The sequence below is a fragment of the Pseudochaenichthys georgianus genome, chromosome 17 (assembly GCF_902827115.2).
Source record: "Pseudochaenichthys georgianus chromosome 17, fPseGeo1.2, whole genome shotgun sequence".
In the NCBI taxonomy this organism is placed as follows: domain Eukaryota; kingdom Metazoa; phylum Chordata; class Actinopteri; order Perciformes; family Channichthyidae; genus Pseudochaenichthys; species Pseudochaenichthys georgianus.
The window spans coordinates 2,376,449-2,400,148 of record NC_047519.1 but is presented as its reverse complement, the minus strand read 5'-3'; the positions used below and the strand labels follow the sequence as shown (position 1 = coordinate 2,400,148).

General features: G+C 39.7%; 1 protein-coding gene across 2 annotated transcripts in view; it reads right to left on the bottom strand.

The window, feature by feature from the left end:
* cnpy1 (canopy FGF signaling regulator 1) overlaps positions 1-20,847 on the bottom strand; it is a 50,100-nt gene extending 29,253 nt beyond the window's left edge. Inside the window, exons 1-4 of one of the 2 annotated variants that reach the window (XM_071206311.1) lie at positions 20,742-20,802; positions 19,462-19,571; positions 7,693-7,795; positions 5,703-5,818 (exon numbers count right to left, since the gene is read on the bottom strand). In XM_071206311.1, coding sequence (XP_071062412.1) covers positions 5,703-5,818; positions 7,693-7,786 — 210 coding nt within the window. In that variant the 5' untranslated portion in view covers positions 7,787-7,795; positions 19,462-19,571; positions 20,742-20,802. Of the gene's footprint in view, positions 1-5,702; positions 5,819-7,692; positions 7,796-19,461; positions 19,572-20,741 lie in introns of both variants that reach the window. The other variant, XM_034104020.1, reaches the window with a different exon arrangement.
* Between the last annotated feature and the right edge of the window lie 2,853 nt (positions 20,848-23,700).

The window sequence follows — 23,700 nt, the reverse complement described above, 5'->3', positions numbered from 1 at the left end:
AGGTTTCTGGGAGTTTGTTCCAGATATTTGGAGCATAATAACTGAACGCTGCTTTACCATGTTTAGTTCTGACTCTGGGGACAGAAAGCTGACCAGTCCCTGAAGACCTGAGAGATCTGGATGGTTCATAATTTAGCAGGAGGTCAGAAATGTAATTTGGGCCTAAACCATTCAGTGCTTTATAAACCAGCAGCAGTATTTTGAAATCTATTCTTTGACACACAGGAAGCCAGTGTAAAGACTTCAGAGCAGGAGTGATGTGATCCACTTTCTTAGTGTCAGTGAGGACTCGAGCAGCGGCGTTCTGAATCAGCTGCAGCTTCCTAATAGATTTTTTAGTGAGACCTGTGAAGACACCATTGCAGTAGTCGAGTCTACTGAAGATAAAAGCATGGACAAGTTTTTCCAAATCCTGCTGTGACATTAGTCTTTTAATCCTAGATATGTTCTTTAGGTGATAGTAGGCTGATTTAGTAACTGTTTTAATGTGACTGTTGAAACTCAGGTCAGAGTCCATGACTACACCTAGATTTCTGGCTTTATCTGTTGTTTTGAAAATTGCAGACTGAAGCTCAGCGCTCACTTTTATACGTTCTGACTTTGCTCCAAAAACCATTACCTCAGTTTTATCTTTGTTTAATTGGAGAAAGTTCTGACACATCCAGTCATTGATTTGTTCAATGCACTTACTCAGTGTTTGAATTGGAGCATAGTCTCCTGGTGAAATTGTTACGTAGATTTGTGTGTCATCTGTATAGCTATGGTAACTTATTTTGTTGTTTTTCATTATCTGAGCCAGTGGTAGCATGTAGATGTTAAAGAGAAGAGGCCCCAAGATGGAGCCTTGAGGAACCCCACATGTCATATTTGTCAACTCAGATGTGTATGTACCTATAGAAACAAAGGTGTTGCTGTCCTTTAGGTAGGATTCAAACCAATTTAGAACTGTTTCCGAAACTCCCACCCAGTTTTCCAGTCGGTCTAGTAATATGCTGTGGTCAACAGTGTCAAACGCAGCACTGAGATCTAATGATACTAACACTGAAGTTCTGCCACTGTCTGTGTTTAAGTGGATGTCATTAAAGACCTTTACAAGAGCAGTCTCAGTGCTGTGGTTTGGACGAAAGCCTGACTGGAACACATCAAAACAGTTATTTAAATGCAAGAAATTACTCAACTGTTGAAAAACAACTTTTTCAATGATTTTACCCAGAAATGGGAGGTTAGATATCGGCCTGTAATTGTTCATTACTGAAGCATCTAGATTATTCTTTTTTAAGAGCGGTTTAATGACTGCAGTTTTCAGGGCCTGTGGAAAAACACCTGAGTGAAGAGATTTGTTTACTATATGAAGTAGATCTGAGGCCATGCAAGGCAAAACATCTTTGAAAAATCCTGTTGGAATAATATCAAGGCAGCAGGAGGAGGATTTCAGAAGTTGTATAATGTCCTCTAGGTTTTTATCATTAATCTGATGGAATTGTGTCATTGTGCTTGAATTGTTATTAGGTGGACACAGAGACAACACAATTGCTGTTCCTGATGCAGAGGCACTGACTGCTTGTCTGATTTTCTGAATTTTGTCAGTGAAGAAGGAGGCAAAATCATTGCACGCCCTGGTGGATAGAAATTCAGAGGCTACTGACACTGGGGGGTTAGTTAGTCTGTCGACGGTAGCAAACAAGGCACGTGCGTTGTTTTTGTTTTTGGTAATGATGTCAGAGAAGAACGATTGTCGTGCGTTTTTCAATTCCAAATTATAAAGGCCAAGTCTCTCTTTATAGATTTCAAAGTGAACCTGGAGATTTGTTTTTCGCCACCTGCGTTCAGCTTTTCGACATTCTCTTTTTCTGTTTTCACAATTATGGCCTTTCTCCATGGAGATATTTTCTTGCCAGACACTTCCTTTACCTTAGTTGGAGCAATGGCCTCTATAATATTTTTATTTTTGAATTAAAATGATCTACTAGCTCATCTACTGTGATGTTAGCAAGGGCAAGTGTGGAAGAACAATTCTGAGTAAACATTTCGCTAGTATTTTCAGTTAAATATCGCTTTGTGGTTATCTCTTTTTGTGAACAGAAATAGAGCTCTCAAAGAAAACACAGGAATGGTCAGACAGTGCAACATCAGTCACCACAACCTTAGAGATATTCAGACCCTTTGAGATAATTAAGTCCAGAGTGTGCCCCTTATTGTGAGTGGGGTCCATCACATGCTGAGTCAGTCCATAGCTATCAAGAACACAAAACAGTTCTTTAGCCCCTCTGTCCTGGGGGTTGTCAACATGGATGTTAAAATCACCAACAATGACTAGACGGTCAACATCAATACACACTATAGACAGCAGTTCAGTAAAGTCATCACAAAAGCTTGCACAGTATTTGGGTGGTCTATAGATATTTAGGAACAGAGCTCGAGAGGAGCATTTCAGCTGAAGGGCCACATATTCAAAATAATCAAAGTTTCCATATAATGTCTTCCTGCATTGAAGGGAATCACTGAACAGAATAGCAACTCCACCCCCTTTCTTATGGATTCTTTCCTGACTCATAAAACTAAAGTTGGGAGGGGTAGATTCGATAAGAACAGCTACACTGTTATTTTGTTCAATCCAAGTTTCTGTTAAGAACATAAAATCGAGATTGTGCTCAGTGATAAAATCATTGATTAAAAATGTTTTTCCTGCCAAAGACCTGACATTTAATAAAGCTAGTTTAAGTTTGTTAAACACACTATCAGTCATGTTTTTTGTAACAAGCTGCGGCAAAGCTATAGGCAGGCAGGGCCCTGGCATGTCCTGGAAAGAGTTGAGAGTGCCATACGCTCTTGAGCCTGGACCCATCACATATCAGTAAGAGTTTGTTGCGTTTTGTACACACACATCCTTATCAGGAGACGGGGGAGATGGTGCGGGGGTAAAGGACATGCTGCCAGGGGGGGAGGTGGTGCGCGTCTCTGCGGTGATTTTGGTGGGCGTCGTTGAGGAGCGGGGGTAAAGGACATGCTTCCAGCCCTGCGTATCGCCTTAGTTTGGTCTTTGAAATCCAGGAAGGAATCGGTGCCAACCCTCTGTATCTCCTTCTGTATCTCCGTAGTATAGATGAGGCTGGTGGTGTGGCAGTATATTCTCTTTGCCTCAGTGACATTAGCTTTATAGAAGCTAACATGCACGTTAAACTCTAGGTTGTTTTTTTATATAAGAGTGTTGACTTTCACAAAGAGCCTTAAAATTAAGATAGTTTGAGATTTAAAGATCATTGAACATAAATACTGGTCCTTCATTGGAATGCTCCTTCAACTACAGCATATTCAAAATCAGAAACCGGTTTATTACCAGTTTACACGTACAAGGAATTTGACTTGGTGTCGTGGTGCATAAATATTATACTCTGTATTGAGGTCTCTTTAAATAAAATATAATGTGTGAACCGATTCATTTCACAGAAAACAACATGAAGACACGCTGTATCATGGAAGGACTCAACCTACAGATGTTTTCCTCTCAGCATTATCTGCACACTCGATCAGTGCAGCTGTCAGTGATTCAAATCCACCAAATCAATATGAGAGCTGGACACTTCAAGATAGCCTGGTCCCTGGGCAGAGGAGGACGTCCAGGGTCTAGTGGGATATGACCTCATTATCCCAGGAACAATAGGATCCATAATCTCACTGTGTTCACAAAGCATCACACACACAGCCACACCAGAGAGCAATGAGCTCTGAGGTGAAATCAACTCTAGTGTCACCTTTATACTTGATTATTCATTTATAATTGTATGCCAGTGACAAGCAATAAGTTTGGTCTATATTACTTCTTGCACTATTTAATGGTTCTTTAAATTAATTGTATTGTTTTGTGTCTTATATACGTATATTGATGTTGCATTTTTGACTTATCTAAACTGTAACTACTTTGCATATGACAATAAAGCCTTGGAATCCTAAGAGTAGATCCAAGCGAGAAACAAGCTGCGTTTACTACTAATAAAATGCCTACATAACCCGTATTGGAAAAAAGAAATGATGCCAACACACTGACAAATATGTAGCATTTAAAGCACTGACACCACTGACCAGCAAGGTGTGAGCTTTCATGTAGAACTCAATAAAAAACATTTTTATAATTTTGTGTGAGGGAGAGAGAGCTGTGGCAGAGACCGAGAGGTCTGATTCATGTCGGCAGCTTAAAAAAACACCAGACGTCATATAGTAATTTCATACATCGTACGTAGAATAAGCCGCAATACATCGAGTTTATTCGATATGTCGCCCAGCCCGAAAGCACTTTATAGTAACAATACTAACCTGTTGTAGTCATTGTGCCCAACTCAAGATTTGTAATAACAACTGACCGGCCGGCCGGTCTGTGTCAGCCTGTTGTACAGGATGTGAGGTCAATGGTTCACACTCATACTTTATTTGTTCTTTACTTTTCTTTTCACTATATCTGTAAAGCGTCTTTGAGCACCTGTAAAAGCGCTAACAAAATAAATCTATTATTATAATACAATGTTCAGAGAGGCAGTGTACCTCACAAACCTTTTGGGAAAGTCGCCATCCGTTCTGAAGATATGGCGAAAAGGACTGAACTGTGTGTTGTCAATGACATATTCAGAGTATAAGGCTAACACTGGGTAGTACGTTTATTCATTAAGAACAGGCAACATACCAATAAGAATTGAGTATTTGACCAAAACATTGTATAACTATTGTGAAAGTATGGATAATTATAATAACCAAATACTGGAGATAGAGGATACTCTTTGATATTACCTTATTGAATAACTGATGTCAAGAATAACAAAATAATCAAATACTAAGAGCTGATCCTTCTGACATCATGTGTAAGCAGTGGCGAGCCATGACTTTTATACCTAGGCCCTCTGACCCCCACTCCTTCCCTCGAGAGAAAAAAAAAAAAAAAGAGTTATTACGTCACAGCGTATACTTCAGCGGAATATCAAAACAACGACCCGGGGTGCAAAACGCATCAATGAAAGCAACCCTCTACCACAAAACAACACCTGTAAATAACCCAATTTGTGTTCTTTGAAATTGAAAAGTATGTTGCATTGTGTCTGTTACTTTCATTGCAGTTGTATGTCTTAAGTGTAATTTGGCATGCTTTTATTTTGAAGGCGAATTTACGCTGTTGACAGGAAGTTGTTGTTGCTATGGAAACAAGAAAAAGCTTCACAGCGGGCGGAACTTGTCATAAAGTCCGCGATAATAAAACCCATCCATTTAGAGGGAAGATATGATAGGTCAATTGTACTGTCATTTGACATTACTCTCTCGTTCAGTTACTATAGCGGGCCCTCTGTGAATTTACAGCAGGACCAGCAATCAGCTCCTGTCTTCACAGTAACTCGCAGAGACGGCTAAAGGAGCTTCTTTCATTTAACCCTTCACATTCAAACAGAAACTGAATGAGCAGATTCGAAGGATTTATTTCTTTGGAAATGTTATTTTAAATACAATTAAATCAAGTTATTTTGGTAAAACTAATGAAAAATATATATTTTTAGAAAATATTAAAAGAAATATATATTTTTTTAATGTTTTTAAATATTATTTTGTAGAATATTTTAGGCCCTCAGAGAGGGGCTAGAGGGCCCTGGCAGCTCTCCACTGTGTGTATGTACCGAGAGCTGTAGGACAGGGGGGGGGGGGGGGGGGACATCAGTTGACTTTACCTTTTTGTCTTTCATGGTTCCGTCAGGGTTGAGTCTAAAGCCGCCAACGTTGATGGTTTTCTTTGGGTCAATCTGGCTGATCGAGTAGTTCAGTTCGTCAGCAATGGCCTTGCATGCTGGGAAACAAAGGTAAACCTCAGTGATGGCAACAAACTACTTATTGTCATGAATTGAATTTTGTTTAGTAGGTTCTTTAATTAGAAAGTTCAAGGGTCATTTGTGTTGACTGAAGGGTTCTAAATGTTACTGTTAATAAATGATACTGACTAACATGTTTAAGCTGTTTAGGACAAAGATGTCTGACACTGCAACCCTATGTGTGTCCAAAGCACTCATACATCTCATGAGTTTCTGACAACAAGTAAAGCGCAGGGTTTCCCCTACCATTGTCTTGGAGGGGCGCTGCGCCCCACCAACGGAGCCCCGTGCCCCCCCTGAAATTCAAGGTGTTCAAATTTTTTTTAATTATTTTTGGTATACATTTTTTTTAATTCATATTTATAGCACCAAATTGCAAATAATCTATATCTACTGTCACTTTTCACATTGAACATGTGCTCTTTTATTACATAAACGTTTTCATTTTAAGTTGTGAGTTTAGTGTTTTTGACCCTAAGAAACACTGATGCATTAATCAATAACAATAATCCACAGCTCCTCTCTCTGCTCCAGAGGATTTACAAAATATATATCCCAATGCCACCCACACCCAGTTTTATTTAACGTACGGCTAGCCAGCTTTAGCGTGATATTAACCCCAAACAGATCTCTCTTCACAATGACTTTTCTCTAAAAGTCGTTGAGGGAACAGCTTAATAAGTTAATAATAGTATTTACTATTTTACTAAATAACAAGTAAGCTCAAATAAGAAAGCTTAAAGGTGAAAATAGTACAAATCAACAGGAGCGACTGCAGCAGGCTGGATGTATCACTACTTCTCTTAACCTGCATCCCTGCTTCCCTCACTCTTATCTTCCTCTTGCGACTCTCCATGCATCCATGGTGGGAGGGACTAAGACGCAAGGAAACCACGAGAAGTGAGAAGAAGCAAGGAAATGAGTTTTAAGAGCAATGGGTTGTCCTTTCCTCGGAGCGTCACGTGAAGCGACGTCCGTTTGTGATGACGCCGCACAGCTGATCGTCTGTCAGCAGCCAGCTCTGCATAAATATTGTGGGTTTAATAAATGTGAACAGATGTTTCATTATGGTAACGCTATGATTGTAGGCATAACAATCAACATTAAGTTATGGCACTTAGCTTTTAAACTGAGCAAAATCCCATCATTCGTGTCTCAGCTGTGACTGAATGGAAATGACAGTAAATAAAAATGTAAAATGAAAAAAGCTGTTCCTGCTGACAGACATTCAATCTCTCTTTTTATTTTATTGTGTTCATAATAGAAATTAATTGGACATCATGACACATTTTTCCAATAAATGAATAAAATGTTTTTTGTCCAATTTGTTGTTCAGATATACCACATATTTTTAACTAGATGATATATGAATGATACAAAACACTATAAACTGAGGAGTGATTCCACTGAGTTTAATGTATTATCTTCACTCTGCTGTTAAGAAGCATCTGATCAATGATGCACTGCAGCCTCCAATCAGTGAGCGATATACAGTAAGGGGGCGGGGCGAGTGCTTGAGGATTTCCCTGAAGGATGGTCTGGTGGTCACTTCGTTATCGCTCCTCCGGCACAAATAAGCACCATGGGACACTCCTTAAGATGGAGCACACAAATCTACTTCCGTTGAGAGAGAGGACTGAGGAGCGAGGAAATGATGAAGAAGAGAACTGAGGTCCAGCCGTACACTTATTCTCCTTACTTCCCAATTGTTTTTATTTGACAAGTTAACCTCCTTTATTAATACTAAGTAACAGCAGAAGGCAGTAAATGCGGAGGGACAGACACTTCTGTTACCCTTCAAATCACGGGATTGAATTCAAATGTTTTTGACCAACAGGGATGAGTGACTCACCGGAGCAGTAGAGCTGCTGGTCCCTCTTCCCCTGGCTGCTACTGATGAACACAGAGAGCACCATCATAGTCACATGAATAATCCATGAGGCCATATTACAAACCTAGCAGGACAGACAGTTATATTAGCAGTGTGATGAGACAGGAGCGCATTATCAGGAAACCAAGGTAACATACATACGTATCAAGGTCATTTAATAAACCAAACAAGTGATACATTTTCCATTCAACTGAATTATCAACTCATAAAGTGCTGGGCATTCATTCATTAGCCTACATTTGTTTCTATACTTCTTATTAATCTTACTACTTTGACTAGTGTTATTAAATACACTCAAAAGAGTGCTAGTTATTTTTTGGGAATGATGCACCCACTCATTAGCAGAGGGGCCATGTTGGGCCCTTTTCCTAGAGACATGTGATGCCAGTCACAGTTAGATCACTTCATGGTTCAGATCTGCATGAAATCTTCCCCGTTTAATTTTTACAAAACAGTTTTACAAACAATTACAACAGTGTTCTAAGCGTTTTTATAAAGTTTATACATGTTTGATACATTTATTAATTTTAACATGGTTTTGGCACGCAATGTTATATTTAAGAATTACAAATAATCAGGGTTATGTTAAATTGTTCACAAGAGCACATGATTCTATACCCTCTTAATGTTGGTCTCAAAGTGCACCAGATTTGATGCTTTAACTTTAAATTGAAAAACGTAGGTTGATTTCTATAATCAGTCAAGTGATTTTGCATATTCCAGCAGATATTGCAGAAAATTAATTATTGCATTGTTAGTTTTTCCTCATAAGTTGTAGCCATAAATGTTACATTGGCAGAATTGCAGCATAACACAAGCAGAGCTCTGTTTATTTAAAAACAAAAACATAATCATGATATCAATTTTGTTCAAAATAATTGTGATTATTTTGGCCATAATCGTGCAGCATAATGTGTGTTTAGTGAGTGCATGTCAGGATTTAAGGTAAGGCAGGACCCAGATGCAGTTTTAAAAAAGACAAAAAGGTCAAATAACCAAAGGCGAGCTTTATTTACCAAAAAGCTGTAGACGATAAACAAACAAGAAAAAACCTAACATCCATAAATCCATAGCATGAGCATCCAGACAAGAACCGACAGTGGCAAACATGGAGGGTGACAGGCAAGACAACGAACCGACATGGAGCACAGGGGAAGACAAGACTATACATAGAAGGGTAATCACAGGACAAGACACAGCTGGGCAGGGGAGGCAGAAACACAAGGGCAACAGGTGAACACAATCGGACAATCAGACACAGGAGGGCAAACACCGGAAGGAAGACAAGAGACAGGGAGAACAGAATTTCAAAATAAAATCATGACGAGACAGACAAAAGCTAAAAACGTGACAGTGCAGGTGTAGCTGTTTTTCAGGGTTCTCCAGCAAGATCACATCGGAATGGAAATTGAAAATGACACTTTGAGTCATTGAAAGGTTTGGATATTTGAAAAGTTATGTTTATATTGTAATATTGTCAGAGGCAAATTAATAACGGTTGTTTGCGAGTATTAAAAAGACTGTTGAAATACTCAGTGGTGGCTCTAGGCCTGGGCATCATGAACAGCCACTGATGTCCTGTAGCAGTGTTTCTCAAACTTTTTCATACCAAGAACCACTTAACCAATAAAAAAACACTCGCGGACCACCTAACTCCACAAATATCCAAAAACACATCGTTTTTTTCCAAATCGCCTGAAAATGGTACAAACAAGTGGCAACATGTGTGATGAAGGTCTTTATCTGGGCTATATCATGCAGTCGAAAGTGAAACTTAAGCTCGCTCCATTGCAGAGATATTCCCGCGAGAGTGCGGAAAACTTAAATTAATTAATTTATTTCAAATGTGAAATGTTACCAATATACTCACGGACCACCAGTGGTCCGCGGACCACACTTTGAGAAGCACTGTCCTATAGCTATCTGTGTGCAGCTTCTGACACATGTTTGATGCTTGAATAAAATATACTTGTTTGAACTTTGTGTCTCTAGGCTAGCTGGTTTGTTTAAGTAGCCTTTTGTAAGTGCTATTATAATGATATTACTAGTTAGTTTTTAAGAGTTCACACATACCTTGAAAACCTCAGTTTTCAGAATGAGTATAGTTGTTGGTCATACACTGTTAGAAATTAAAATCAATGTTTTATGGCATAATGTACCTTAAACATACCGTCAGTTTAAATGCTATTTTATTCTGGAAAAACCCGGAAGTTCCCAATACCAAGCTTTTATTCTGAAAATCCGTCATGACGACATCCGGGACTACTGCCCATTAGTATCATTAAAGTGGCTATTGACGCCGTTAACATATAAAGTTATGAAAGAGATAAGGAGGAGAAAAGGCATGTGGAAGTAAGCAATTAATGTAAAATGTCGAAATCCTCTGTTTAACGCGATATCGGACACAAGAGAACGAGGGGGGGAAGTCCCCTGCGTCACTACAGCTCCCAGAGAGGAGGAGCGAACAGCCAGCAAGCGGGAGAGACGAATGCTTGGAAGGTCGCTTCTGCACGGCCATCACAGGGAGAGGAAGGCTGCAGCCTTTCTCTTCTGACTGAACAATATCCTGCTTGTAACATTACCGCGCTTTTTATTAATTAAAGTACCAATTTTGAACCTTCTCAGAGACTCCATTTAGTCTCCTTTTTAAGCTTCTTACCTGGACGCGAGAATAACGAATCCAGCATAACATTTGGAATGACCCCGACGTGATCTCGTGACACCGGGAGAGCGGTTGCAGTTTTCAAAGGAGTTTGAACAATGCTGGCAGATATACACTCGGGCCCAATACAGAAAGGTAAAGAAGTACCTGTTTATTCAAAATCTTCAATAGATTACATAGTGAACAATAGGAGTGTGTGTCTGTCTGGTAAGTTGGACTCCTGAGAGACTGCCTAAATTAATGTTAAAACAACCAAATGTATAACAATAACAATTATATACCTTGGGGCGTTGCTTTGTCGCAAGCAGGGTGAGTTCATATTTCTTCTTTTGTTCTTCTATTTAACCCTGCATGTTACTAATTTGTGTGTTAGTATTTTAACTATAAATGTGTGTGGTCATTGTACTTTGGATAGGTGTCTTGTTGCGTTTTCATGTAGGTGTCTCTTGTTACGTTAGTAGTTAGTTAGCCTATGACGTAAGGATATATATGTCCATTTAACGATTATTGTTAAGATCTATGAGACATAGCGAGTTGGTTACGGGCCAAGTAATTGAAAACCTGCACGGCATAGCGAGTCAACTTAGGGTTGAGTAACTAAAGACAGTGCTAGTCGAAAACAGTTGAGAACCAACTGTTTTAAAAAAGTCCTTTTTTGAGGAAAAGGCTTGATTTAAGGTGTAAGCCTTTATCAGTGGTCATAACTGTTCTATTTTCAACCGAGATATTGCGGGTGGAATACAGTATTTGGGGTTACAACAGCATTACGTTAAATTGACGACGGTTATTTAATAGTCGCCGATTGGTTTCCATAATACATCCACCTAGCGTGTCTAAATGGCAGCAGTTGACTGTAGTGGACTATAAAGTCAAATATTACGCAGATAAGTTTATGGCTTAAGTGTAAAGGGTTCCTAACTTTAAGTGATGATATCAATAAGATAAAGCCCATTTGTTCATAGTAAACTAGATAAAAATGTTATTTTAAACTGCAGTGTTGTTTTGTGTTGAATTTTCTTGACAAGATTGCCCCGCCATTATTTAAACCACCGGGTGAGAGACACGAGGTGTGTTATCAAATCCCTTTGTTCTTCGGGTTAAAGGTTGGAAAATCAGTTGCCATCTTGTTTTGCCCTCATGCTGAAAATAAGCCACACGGCAGTCGCCATTTCGTGAAATGCTAATTGAAAGTACTCTGTTTGTTTTTACACACACAGTCACACTCACATGAGGCGAGGCACTCCATATTGAGAAGGACAAATCATATCTCTTGGATAAACTAGACAGGTTATCTTACCGTGGGAATTTTGGTATTTGTAGGAGTCTGGTTTTGGAAGTATTCTTGTTTGCAAGGGCATATTGGCGGTTGATTTGAGATATTCTTGTTTGCAAATGTGTTTTGGCGGTTGATTTGAGATATTCTTGTTTGCAAATGTGTTTTGGCGGTTATGTGCTGTGCTGTTTAACCATATTCTAATTTTCTTCCCATTTTTTAAGGAAAATAAGCTATTTGTTAAAAAGAGGTCAGTTTTGCAAAAGCGATCCCTAGTGGATTGAGCTGGAAATTACAACAGCGCACTCTGCTGGGAATACAGAATTATTCTTGATTTTAAGTGTTATGAATGAACACATGCGCAAATCGCCAGGATAGAATTACAGTGGTTTCTAATTATACGAAATTTTACATAATAGACTTTCAAACTACACTGTAGAATATTCAAATACAAATTGATTGACTGTACACAAGATTTAGATTTTCATATCTCAAACTCAAAACGATACACTGTACAATTTTTGTTTAAAAATTCCAGATTTAAAAATGTGCATAGATTTAATCTTTTAATTTACTTTATTAATATTAAAAAAAAAAAAAAAAATAATAATAATCTTTCAAAAAAAAAAAAACACTACAACCCAGATTTAAAGTTAAGTTCGGATGACATAGGGTATTATCAAGAACGAAGGTGCTAGTCAGGGAATTAGAGTTTAAATCTTTGATAACTTCATAATATTCATTCCAATAGTTAGAGAGCATGTCACCGAAAGAAACTAAGTTGAGAACAAAAGCAGAGCCAGGCTCAACTGCAGATATTAAGGAAAGGGTAAAAATCAGATCAGATGCTTTAACCTTTTCAATTAAAAGACAGAAGACATGGAACCAAATAGAGAAACTCCAATGGTGGCAAACAAGAGGACTGATTCCAGCAGATGATCAACCTGGACCAACCAAAGCCCATAGAAGAGCAGTGCTCGACTATGAGCATGAACAATGCCTACAACAGCTAACTATATGGAGGGAAGCTGAAGAAAGATTTATAAGAGTTACAAGTCTGATACTCCATCAGGAATATGCCAGCCTATTGGCACACAGCATAAATGAGGTCCGAGTAGCAGACCTGCCAGTGAGGGAAAACATAGCAGAAAAAACAAAAGACACCGTAGCTTGTAGGAACAAGACAAGGAGAAGGGAGGGGAAACTTCCAGAGATTCAGGTGCAGAATGAAAATTCCGAGGAAGACAAAGTGGCAGAGGAGGAGAGCCACGATCAAGACGAAGAACAGATGAAGGCTGCTACAAATGTGGTCAGCTGACACATTGGTCCAGAGAGTGTCCGTAGAACATTGCACCAAACAACGGCCCTCCATGCAGATACCCCGGGGAGGTTTCCATGATGACGACGGAGGCAGGGGGTCCCAGAGATGTCAAAGGCGAACAGGGGTGCCAAACATGACCCAAATGCCACTGACACCCTGGCATCAACCACAACAATGAGGAAGCTCAGAGGACCAGACCACCAGGTGATGCATCTTCAGCACAAGGGTATTTTGAAATCCAGCTACATTGAGCCATATCTGTCACCACAGGAGGGAGAGGTTTAATGTAAAACAAGATAGTGAGTAGCATATTGCATTTACACATAAAGCATAAAACATAGTAGAACATTTAGCAGACTATTTTTGTAACTATGAGAAGGAAAGAGATTACGAGTGATGTTGTTCCCCTACACAGAAAACGATTGTGTCCACACAGCTAGTGAGGTCAAGACGATGGGGTTCCACCCAAAATATGAAGACGGAAACCTAATACTCTCCCAAGACGGAGGATCCTTACCTCCTGTTTACACCGACTGCAGTTCAAGGGGCGGCAATACACCAGACGTGGAACTGTTGAGACCTAAAAACAGAAACTCGATTCTGCTGTGGTGAAGTCTGGCTACAAAGGGAGGTGTCCGATAGGGTCGCTTGTCTCAAACCAGTGAAGAAGTCAACAAGAACCCAGCAGAACTAGAAGGTGACTGTTGGCGGGAGAACAGAGACGGAGCGACAGAGACTGGCCCAACATTCTCCAGCCAGTACATAGATAGACCCCATCAGAAGACCGGGGCTGTGTTAGTGGAAGTGTAGTTTTTTAGTAAAAAATTATGTGATTTTTGGAGTCAGATTACATTTTTTCTCATAAACACAATTTTATAATCGGTCTGAAGTATGTGTTTTAAGGCAATGAGCTGCAGATTAAATGACATAACACTGATTGAGAGCTTGGATGAAGAAGTTGTAGGGTTTTTACAACAGTTTCAAGAATCAGTTTTTATTTATTTATTCTTGAGTGACTTTACTGATTTATAGTGTAGTGCGTAAGGCAATATCTCATTTTGAGTGAGGGGCACCAGCCCTCCATGCATGTCACCCTCTGTGAGAATAGTTCGTATTTTCCCTCTAGTTTGGAGAAATATTATTTTATCATATGTTTGTTCAGCAGTATCAAACAATCCTCTAATCCTAGAGTTATTGAGACGCATTAGCGACACCAGGGGTATTGTTTTTCGCAGCAACCAGATGCACAATACCAGGACAAAAGCCTTTCCTGAAACAAGTAAACACATTTTTGTGCTAATGGCAGATTTTAGTGAATATGTTTGTATACCATCAGAAAGCCATACATCATATGATATATTTTGTACGCCTTATGGCTATACGGAGAAGTTATATTTATTTTGTGCAACGTTATGGGTTTTACATGTCCTGTTCAGAATAGGGTAATCATTGCAATATTGATTGAGCATGTTATGCTCAAAGGAGGGAGTGTCATGATTATACAGATATGTTGATTTCAGTGACGTTGTAGTTAATGAATAATAACATGTATTTAATAATAGGTCACATAACGACAAAAGGTATGCCGAAGCCTGGGCCTCCTCCAAGGAGGGAGTATTCCAGTTTTAGATATTAGATGAATAGAAGTGATGAATATGTCAGAACTCTGAGTAATATTATCCAAGTTTTGTCTACACAGGCTGGGAAAGCTACAGAGATACCAGACGAGACACCAGAAGACACTCCTGTTCGGCCAGGTGAATGGGTGAGGGTGAAAGTTCACAAAGTGAGCTGATCCCGGTGGACGGAACAGTGAGAAGTTGTAATGAACTTCACACGAGCTCCGGTTTAAAGGTAAAGAAAAAGGAGCAAATTGACACCATCTCACACATGGTCACCCTTCACCGGCAACTTCCAGAACATTATTGGGAGTTAGGACTGATTTGGCAGAGCTGGAACAAAACAATAAATAGAAATAAGATAAAGATAGAAACAGCTCAAAAGACGAATTGTCTATATATTTTTATAGATTGTACACTAAAGTGAAAACCTATTTTTTGTTTTACATCTGAAAAAGAGTCCAATTTTCGTATACGTTATTATAGTACTCATTATTTAAATTCTGTAACTGACACAACCAGGGACAAAAATAGAGATGACAAGAACAAAGCCAAACCAATTGTGGGGTCCCCTAGGGATAAGAGTCAGAATAGCATTGTTGATTGTGCTCATTACACTTGGCACCTTTTTGGTTGGATGGGGAGTACAATATCAAGTAAGACATGGATCCATTAGTTCACTCATAGAGAATGCTCACATCACTAACAAAACTCCAGCTGTGTTTCAGAGACTTTCACTTATCCCCAGAGCCAAAAGATCAGCTGAGCAACAAGAGGAGGAGTTAGAAATACTCGGTCCCAAAGGTGAGGAGGTTACAATCAAGATGATTCACCCCCCATACATGCAGTTATTGTATCAAATGCTGAGATGGGTTTAAGTGATCGGGATAATCAGTGATGGGGATTTACAGAGATGGGGATTTACAGATTAGGGGAATCTCCAAATACACTGGATCCATGTTTTAGTCTGTACCAGAAACACTCCCTGTTAAGTTTATGGACAACCGACCGGTGACCTGAGCACAAATATTGAAAATGATTACAGTAGAAACTGGCTACTAACCCACAAGCACAGCTTTGTACGTACAAACTCCCCAGCTGCAGATTGTGGCGACATTGCAGATATGTCCAGTCACAAAACTTACTTATGTTCTAAATAACAGTGAGATTTAGAGTAATGGAGAAAATATGGGGACGTTATTTTATAGTGTGTGAAATATGTGGTGCTTGAAACATGTAGATATTTTTAATTTATAGAAGAAAATGGTTTCCTGAAAGAGTTATTTGGAGTAGCCATGTTACAGTGGGTGAAAGCAATGTTTAGGGATATGGCACAACCATTAGTAGACATTAATTGGGTTTAGATGACATTTAACATATAAGACAGATAGTAAGATTAGGAAAATGGAGTAGAAAGGATTGGATATATTTTTCCTCAGTGTGTTGGAATTAGCTATCGGTAATGCGTCCCGAGATCTCTCTCTCTCTCTGCCTGTCAGACTGCTACGACCCCATATTTAGACAAATGACCTCACCACAGGAGACTCCTCCTCCCCTCCTCACATCGAACAGACAGAGAACCTGAGCCGAACCAACAACGACCTGAGGCATCCAGAACCAGCTCCACCTGAGGCATTCAGAACCAAACCAGCACGCTGACAAAGAGGCAAACTCATCGGTCCCTAAATCAGGACACGAAGTTCCAAACTGAGCCACGAGATTTGGCACAAAAGCAGAGTGGGTGACATGAGTGCGGAATACGCCCTCCATGCAACAGCGTCGAGACTGAAAAGGAGGAGATGAAATGCAAAGCAGTTGGCCCACTGGAAAGAGTTACAGCGGGAGGGGAGGATTCAAGAGCAGATGGAATGAGGAGACAGGACGGAGGAGAGGACAGGACGGAGGAGTTGGCATGGGCCAGCAGAACCTGAGGGGGTCGTGGCTTGACGACCAGAGGGGGAGAGAAGGAACACGGGAGTGAGTGAGTTTACACATAAACACACTTATTAGAAAAGAATCCTAAAAACACACTGAGGGTAGAACATATTATTCAATCTTTTCATCATATAATCAAATTATTCTCATAGAGATTCTTATTCATGTGAGAATTTGGGGAAGATTTAATTTGTTACAATATAGAAAGCAGACAAATCTTTATTTGAATGGAAAATGTTAAAGGTCGAGCTAGAACCAAGCCAAAGAAGGTATTCCAATCTAGAGTATTGATGTCTCCATTGTAGCATGGATATTACCTCAGGAGAACTGTTAAGGTGGAAACAACATCCGTTTGTCGAACCAGATGTAGAGTTTTAAAAAGACACTAGGCAAAGAGCGATTGCAAATTTTAATTCTGAAAAACTAGTATAATTGGAAGTAATGCATGCGGGGCCTTGGATCACTCATTTTAATGGTGCATATTTTCAACAACAAATATTGTTCAGGGAGAAGGGGTCGCTCAACCCACCCTGCAGATGTTTTAAATCTTACTTGCCCCTTCAGAGGGAGCGCACGGCACCAGAGTATGAGTTTTAAAAGACAAGTGCCACCACCTCAGTGTTGACCTGACATTTAGAGACGTTATTTAAAAGGAGAAACATATCTGCCATGAGTGAACATACCTGAATTGAACTACAAGCCATGAAACCACTTCTGTTTTTAAAGTCCTTGTTAAAGGAGGGAGTAATTATCTCATGCTCGGGCACCCAAGGTTCCACACACTGTTAAAGGGGTTAGCATGGTTCTTCAAGTAGACCAGAATTGAAGATAAATTAGTATAATGCGTTGGTGATATTCCACTGGTTTTCACACCATTTCAGGGACTTTATCACATCATTAGAACAGACCACCCAAAGCTACTGAAGTGGGAACTTTCAAGTGATGAAACTCTACAACTGTTGTAACTGACCAAAATCTTCTCCCAGAAATGACTGTCTAGAATGCCGTACCCCAGAGTAGGTGTTTGGTGGTATCATGGAACCACCAAACACTGATGTGATACTTTAAATTATGAAATCATGTGAAGAAGTGAGCAAACTAAAATGCTAAAATGGAGTGAATCTATTTATTCCAAGATAGTTTATTTATTCTTTATTATTTTTTAACTATTCTAATATGATAGATCTCATGTTTTATAAATCATTGCTATTTTAAAATGGTTTGTTTCTTTTCACTTTGTAAAAACAAGTGCCTTAACACTGAGCGTGGTGTGGGAAAGGTTTCTGTGAAAGGAGGGAGGAAGAAATGTTCTAATACCAAGCCATTGCTGCCATTTTGAAGAATGATATTGAATGTTAACACGAGAAGTTATGCACAAGGGAACACTTTTATGTTTAAGCACAGTCAAAGTATTTTTTGTAAAGTTGAGGCTATTGAACCATTCCATTTTGATTGTATGTTTTTAATATGAGTTATGTACTATGCAGAGTTCAGATGAAGAACTCATTGATTTCAGTATTATACACACCTTTTAGGTGTGTAAGGAGGGACTGTTAGAAATTAAAATCAATGTTTTATGGCATAATGTACCTTAAACATACCGTCAGTTTAAATGCTATTTTATTCTGGAAAAACCCGGAAGTTCCCAATACCAAGCTTTTATTCTGAAAATCCGTCATGACGACATCCGGGACTACTGCCCATTAGTATCATTAAAGTGGCTATTGATGCCGTTAACATATAAAGTTATGAAAGAGATAAGGAGGAGAAAAGGCATGTGGAAGTAAGCAATGAATGTAAAATGTCGAAATCCTCTGTTTAACGCGATATCGGACACAAGAGAACGAGGGGGGGGAAGTCCCCTGCGTCACTACAGCTCCCAGAGAGGAGGAGCAAACAGCCAGCAAGCGGGAGAGACGAATGCTTGGAAGGTCGCTTCTGCACGGCCATCACAGGGAGAGGAAGGCTGCAGCCTTTCTCTTCTGACTGAACAATATCCTGCTTGTAACATTACCGCGCTTTTTATTAATTAAAGTACCAATTTTGAACCTTCTCAGAGACTCCATTTAGTCTCCTTTTTAAGCTTCTTACCTGGACGCGAGAATAACGAATCCAGCATAACAACACACATCCCAGCACTTTGTAATCTGGATAACTTTCCTACCAGATGAACAAATCATTAACCAGACTGGTAGGCCTACCCGTTACATCAGCTAGTCTGGTGCTGTGTGCCGTGCAAACTGGTTTCACTGGGATGGATTCAAACTCCCTGCCGGAATTATTGTCTCAGTCTGCCATAGACTAGGCATAGACTGCAAGGGATAGTAACTAAGTCAGGGTTGCCAACTCTCACGCATCTGGCGTGTGACACACGCTTTCACTCTCAATCTCACGCTGCCCAAACTATTCTCACGCCAAAAAACAAGAATACCGAAGACTAGAAACGGTTTTGAAAACTTTTGTCAGGTAGGCTAGTGATCGTCTTCTCAATAGAACATCTTTGATAATGTCTTCTGGCCAATCAGAATCAAGATAACGGCGTGGTGTTGTTGCAGGAAGTCCCCACGGAGAATACGTTTGCTGTAGTACATCTCTATACATTGATACAACATTACGTGTTGATAGAAATCAACACGTAATGAAATAAGACCCCACGGTTTGATGATTGATAGGTGTGTGGGCTGTCTTCATGTTGACACACAGAACAATGGGGGCTTTCCACCCTTATCCACAATGTAAAGTCATTCACAGCCTCTTCCCTCTGTGAGGAGCAGCAGGTTCAGCTTTCAGAACAAAGTAACAAAAAACTAAAATGGCATTCGTTTTTTTTAAACATGTCGTGTAGTAATATATTTATTTATTTTTCTTCTCAAGAGAGTACCAGAATGTGTATTTTATGTTAGTATTTCAAAGAAATCACCTGAGGGAGAATCCCCCCAGACCCCCCTGCAGAGGTTGGGCTTTCAGTATGTCAACTCTTTCACCCGTGGGGAAATTGCAGGATTGGCTCCAGGTCGTCCTTTTTATTTACTACAAGACAAATGTGCCTTTTTATTTCATACAGTTCAATTTGGATGGAGACAGGGAAATAATCTAAACTTCACGCGTGGCGTTTAACTGTCAAGGGTTAGCCCTACCATAGATTACCCAACAAAAATACTCTCTCGCAACTGCCGACCCGTATTGCGCAACAGTAGATCTAAGATCCAGTAGAAATTATAAAAAAGTAAAAGTCTGCTGCTTATATACTAGGCCAAAATAGAGTGTGTTAATTAATATGTTTGGCAGTTTGGAGTAAGTCTGTAGATGTGTTTGTGTGTGTGTGTTTCATGTATAGGCCTCTCACGATAATTAATTTAGTTGGATACATTTTCCCGGAACTTATTGCGATAAACGGTAATATTGTCGGCACCGTTGTATAACCATTTTAGACCCCTGAAATAATGAGAATATATAATAATAATTTAAGTACATAATTTCATACTGCTAGTCACATCCTCATGTAAATGGAAATGTATTGAGTACATTTTTATTTATCGTACGATAAGTCAATTAATTGCTTATCAGGCACACAATAAACAAACATGTGTTTGACTTTCATTAGTGAATGAAACGTTGTGCCCTTTATAGTTTGTGTCCAATATTGTGTATTTGTATATATTATATATATATCCTATATATATGCTAAGGTCCCGCTGCTGACACGATAGCAGTCATTTCGTGCGCATATGTGTAATTAAACCCATGATATCAAAATCTCACTCCAGCCAGGTACCCAAAGTTGGCAACCCTGAACTAAGTACATTTAGTTAAGTAGCCTACTGTACTCAAGTACAAGTACATTTTGAGGTACTTGTACTTTACCTGAGTATTTTCACTTTATACTTTACTCCACTACATTTAGGAAGCCATAGGCTCTCCCCTTCCCTTACCTAACAGAGGCAGCCTAAATACCAAACAGCGACAGACAGGTGATCAGCCTGCAGCCCACCTGTGAGCACCTGCGTCATGTTCTTCTTTATTGTGTTGTTTAGATATTCATTACGGATCGACTGGGACATTACCGACATAGTACTTGCATTTGCAATTTTAAGTGCAGTTCTGAGCATTGCGTTATTAAATGACAGATGAGCAAACATGAACTATATTGTTAAATGTCGCTGTGCAGTGTGTTCATCGGACGGCAGCGACATGTCTTACCTGACAGGAGCTCCACAGCGGGCTCTCTGACTGATGACCGCCGAGCTGTCACTACTTTACCCTGTACATGTTATATTTCATCTATGATCAGCACTCGCAGTTTACTTTCAAATACACTACAAGTTGTACATCTCCGGTCAAAACTTTCAAAGTAAAATTCTCGTTGAACAACACTTTGCTATATCTGCGTAACACAGGTGGATTGAGTAAACAATTAACATGTAGGAAGTAATACACAGTGAATAACATTTATGTTTCTAAAATGGCATCTTTCACTACTGTGTCTACTTCATTCAAGCCCTTTCCTGCTTTTATTTTGAAAGCGCAGTCCGCTGAATTCCTCACTCGCTCCGCCTGGTTCCTACTGACTTGACGCATGACGGTGAAGCTTGACGTGCTGGCCTGTGGTTGAGCCACGTTCACCCGTCAACCCTCTGCTGAACCACTCATATTCAAGACTCGAAGAGCACAGACCAATCACAGCTGCGGCCACAAATACAAGAAAACAGGTTACAGCTAAAGGAAGTGGTGGGAAGTAACTAAGTAAATTACTCAAGTACTGTATTGCCTGTTATTGTCTCAATACAATCATATCATAATGTAATAATAATAATAATAATGTATAATAATGTAATTGCATATATTTAAAAGCTGAAGCTACTTTTAACAAAATGCATCTCTAAAAATAAGAGTAAGAACTTTGTTTATCTACAACAATAAAATGCTACATAATGCAACAATTTTGTCTAGAAATGTCAGATATATAAATATAATCATATATACACATAAAGGCAATTTTTCTGCCAAATGAGTACTTTTACTTTTTCTACTTTAAATACATGTTTCTGATAATACTTTTGTACTTTAATTAAGTTAGATTTTGAATGCAGGACTTATAATGAAGTATTTTGAAAAACAATGTACTCAAGTAAAGAATCTAAATACTTCTTCCACCAATGGAAATGGAAATACCATATGTCTCAAACACCAACCTTTTTACCTGATATGGTCAGACAAACAAAATATGCAATGACAAGTGTAATAGTTTACACTTAATAATTGAATGCTGAAATGAAGTTGGGTTAACTATCAAGTAGTAGGCAACTTCCAATCAGGAGCTCTGCTGAGGCAACACACTGTCTCCTCCTACCTGAGTGGGGAAGCAGGTGGTCTCTTCACAGGGGCTCTGACCTGCTTTTCCTCATGTCCTCTATAACATCAAGGTCTCCATAGCACAGGTAGATGAAAATGTCCTCAGTTGTGTCAGACTTGTAGTCAGGGTTCGAGTTATAAACTGAGCTCTATGGGGGTCTTTAAAACTAACGCATGCGCCTTATGCGCGCATGCACGCCAGAGTTTTTTTTGCAAGTCCAAGTCAAGTCTCAAGTCTTTGGTCACGAGTCCAAGTCAAGTCTCAAGTCTTTGTGGGGTGAGACTTGATCAAGTCTCAAGTATTTGGTAACGAGTCCAAGTCAAGTCTCAAGTCTTTGTGGGGTGAGACTTGATCAAGTCTCAAGTCTTTGGTCACGAGTCCAAGTCAAGTCTCAAGTCTTTGTGGGGTGAGACTTGATCAAGTCTCAAGTCTTTGGTCACGAGTCCAAGTCAAGTCTCAAGTCTCTAAAAAAATAAAAGTCTCATGTCTCTTCTGGTTGTAATAAGCCTTCTATTGTCTGCTGCTATCCAGTCTGTTAAGAATACTGCACAGCTATATCTAAGAAATTCAAAGCATTTACTGTGTTATTATCACTCCTATATCTATTAGCATAGTATCAGTACTGATTAGTTGTTTGTTATATGATCACTTTAAACAGGCTATTGCAATGCAATATGAGGAAAAACATCACACTTTAGCTAAATGCAAACAACTTATAAGCAAAACACTTCAGAATCAGAAATCAGTATCACAAATACAAGGCTAGTAGCAAGCTAAGTTAACATTACATAGCTGATGCTGAGCTAAACATGTTTGCTAACCGTCCATATGCGTTAATGTGACTGACCTCTCCGGGTGAGTTTTCACCTGATGAAATTCGACGTTGTTGCGCCAGCATCCTTGATTTTGATATTGCAGACTTTGCAGTGTGCGCTCCTTTTGTTGGTGCCGCCGGCGTTTTGTTCGAAGTTTTTGTAGTTGAACCTAATTACAAGCGGTACAGCCGCAGGTGTGCCGCCGGTCGCCATTGTGTTACTACGAGGTAGTAACAGAGGCGCGCACGTCTGCGTAATGAGCCCGGCTAAAGTATCTGGATGGCCTACCTGCCTGTCAGCCTTCCATCTGGGCACAAACTTATCTCGTGCCCTCATTGGTCATGTGCGCGTTCGTGTGTGTTGGAGGAGGCGGGCTCTATAAGGAAGTAGCAGCCTCTAGCAGATTATCTCCGGTTGTGTATTTTCAAATTCTAGCGATCTCGAGCCGGTTTCTCTCAAATGTACCTACCCCACCTTTAATACGCCAACAATAGAAAACACAATGATTGTTCACGAGTCCCAACACACGAGTCCAAGTCGGGTCTGAAGTATTTTGGTCACGAGTCCAAGTCAAGTCTGAAGTCTCTGTGTGTGCGACTTAAGTGCGACTCGAGTCCGAGTCGCAGACTCGAGTCCCCATCTCTGATGCACGCGCAGGCGCACACGCCCACAGATTGCGCAATAATGTATTGCACACCTTGGAGGTGCAGACTCCAAGTCTCATTAAACATGCCGGAGCTGAGTTCTGCAACTTTCTTTCGGAAGCACTTCTTTTAGTTTGAGCTCCGCTTTTTCAAAAGCTTGTTTATGAGCAATATGTAAAAAATCGCGGTGTATGTAAAAAGAAATCCGCAAATGCTTCTGCACAGGGCTACTCACACAGTCCCATTGGTCCAGGCATCAACCAAATGCGTTCCATATTTTTTCTCCGAAAGTAAGAGAGTCTTGGCTTCCTTAATAATAATAATAATAATACCTTACATTTATTATA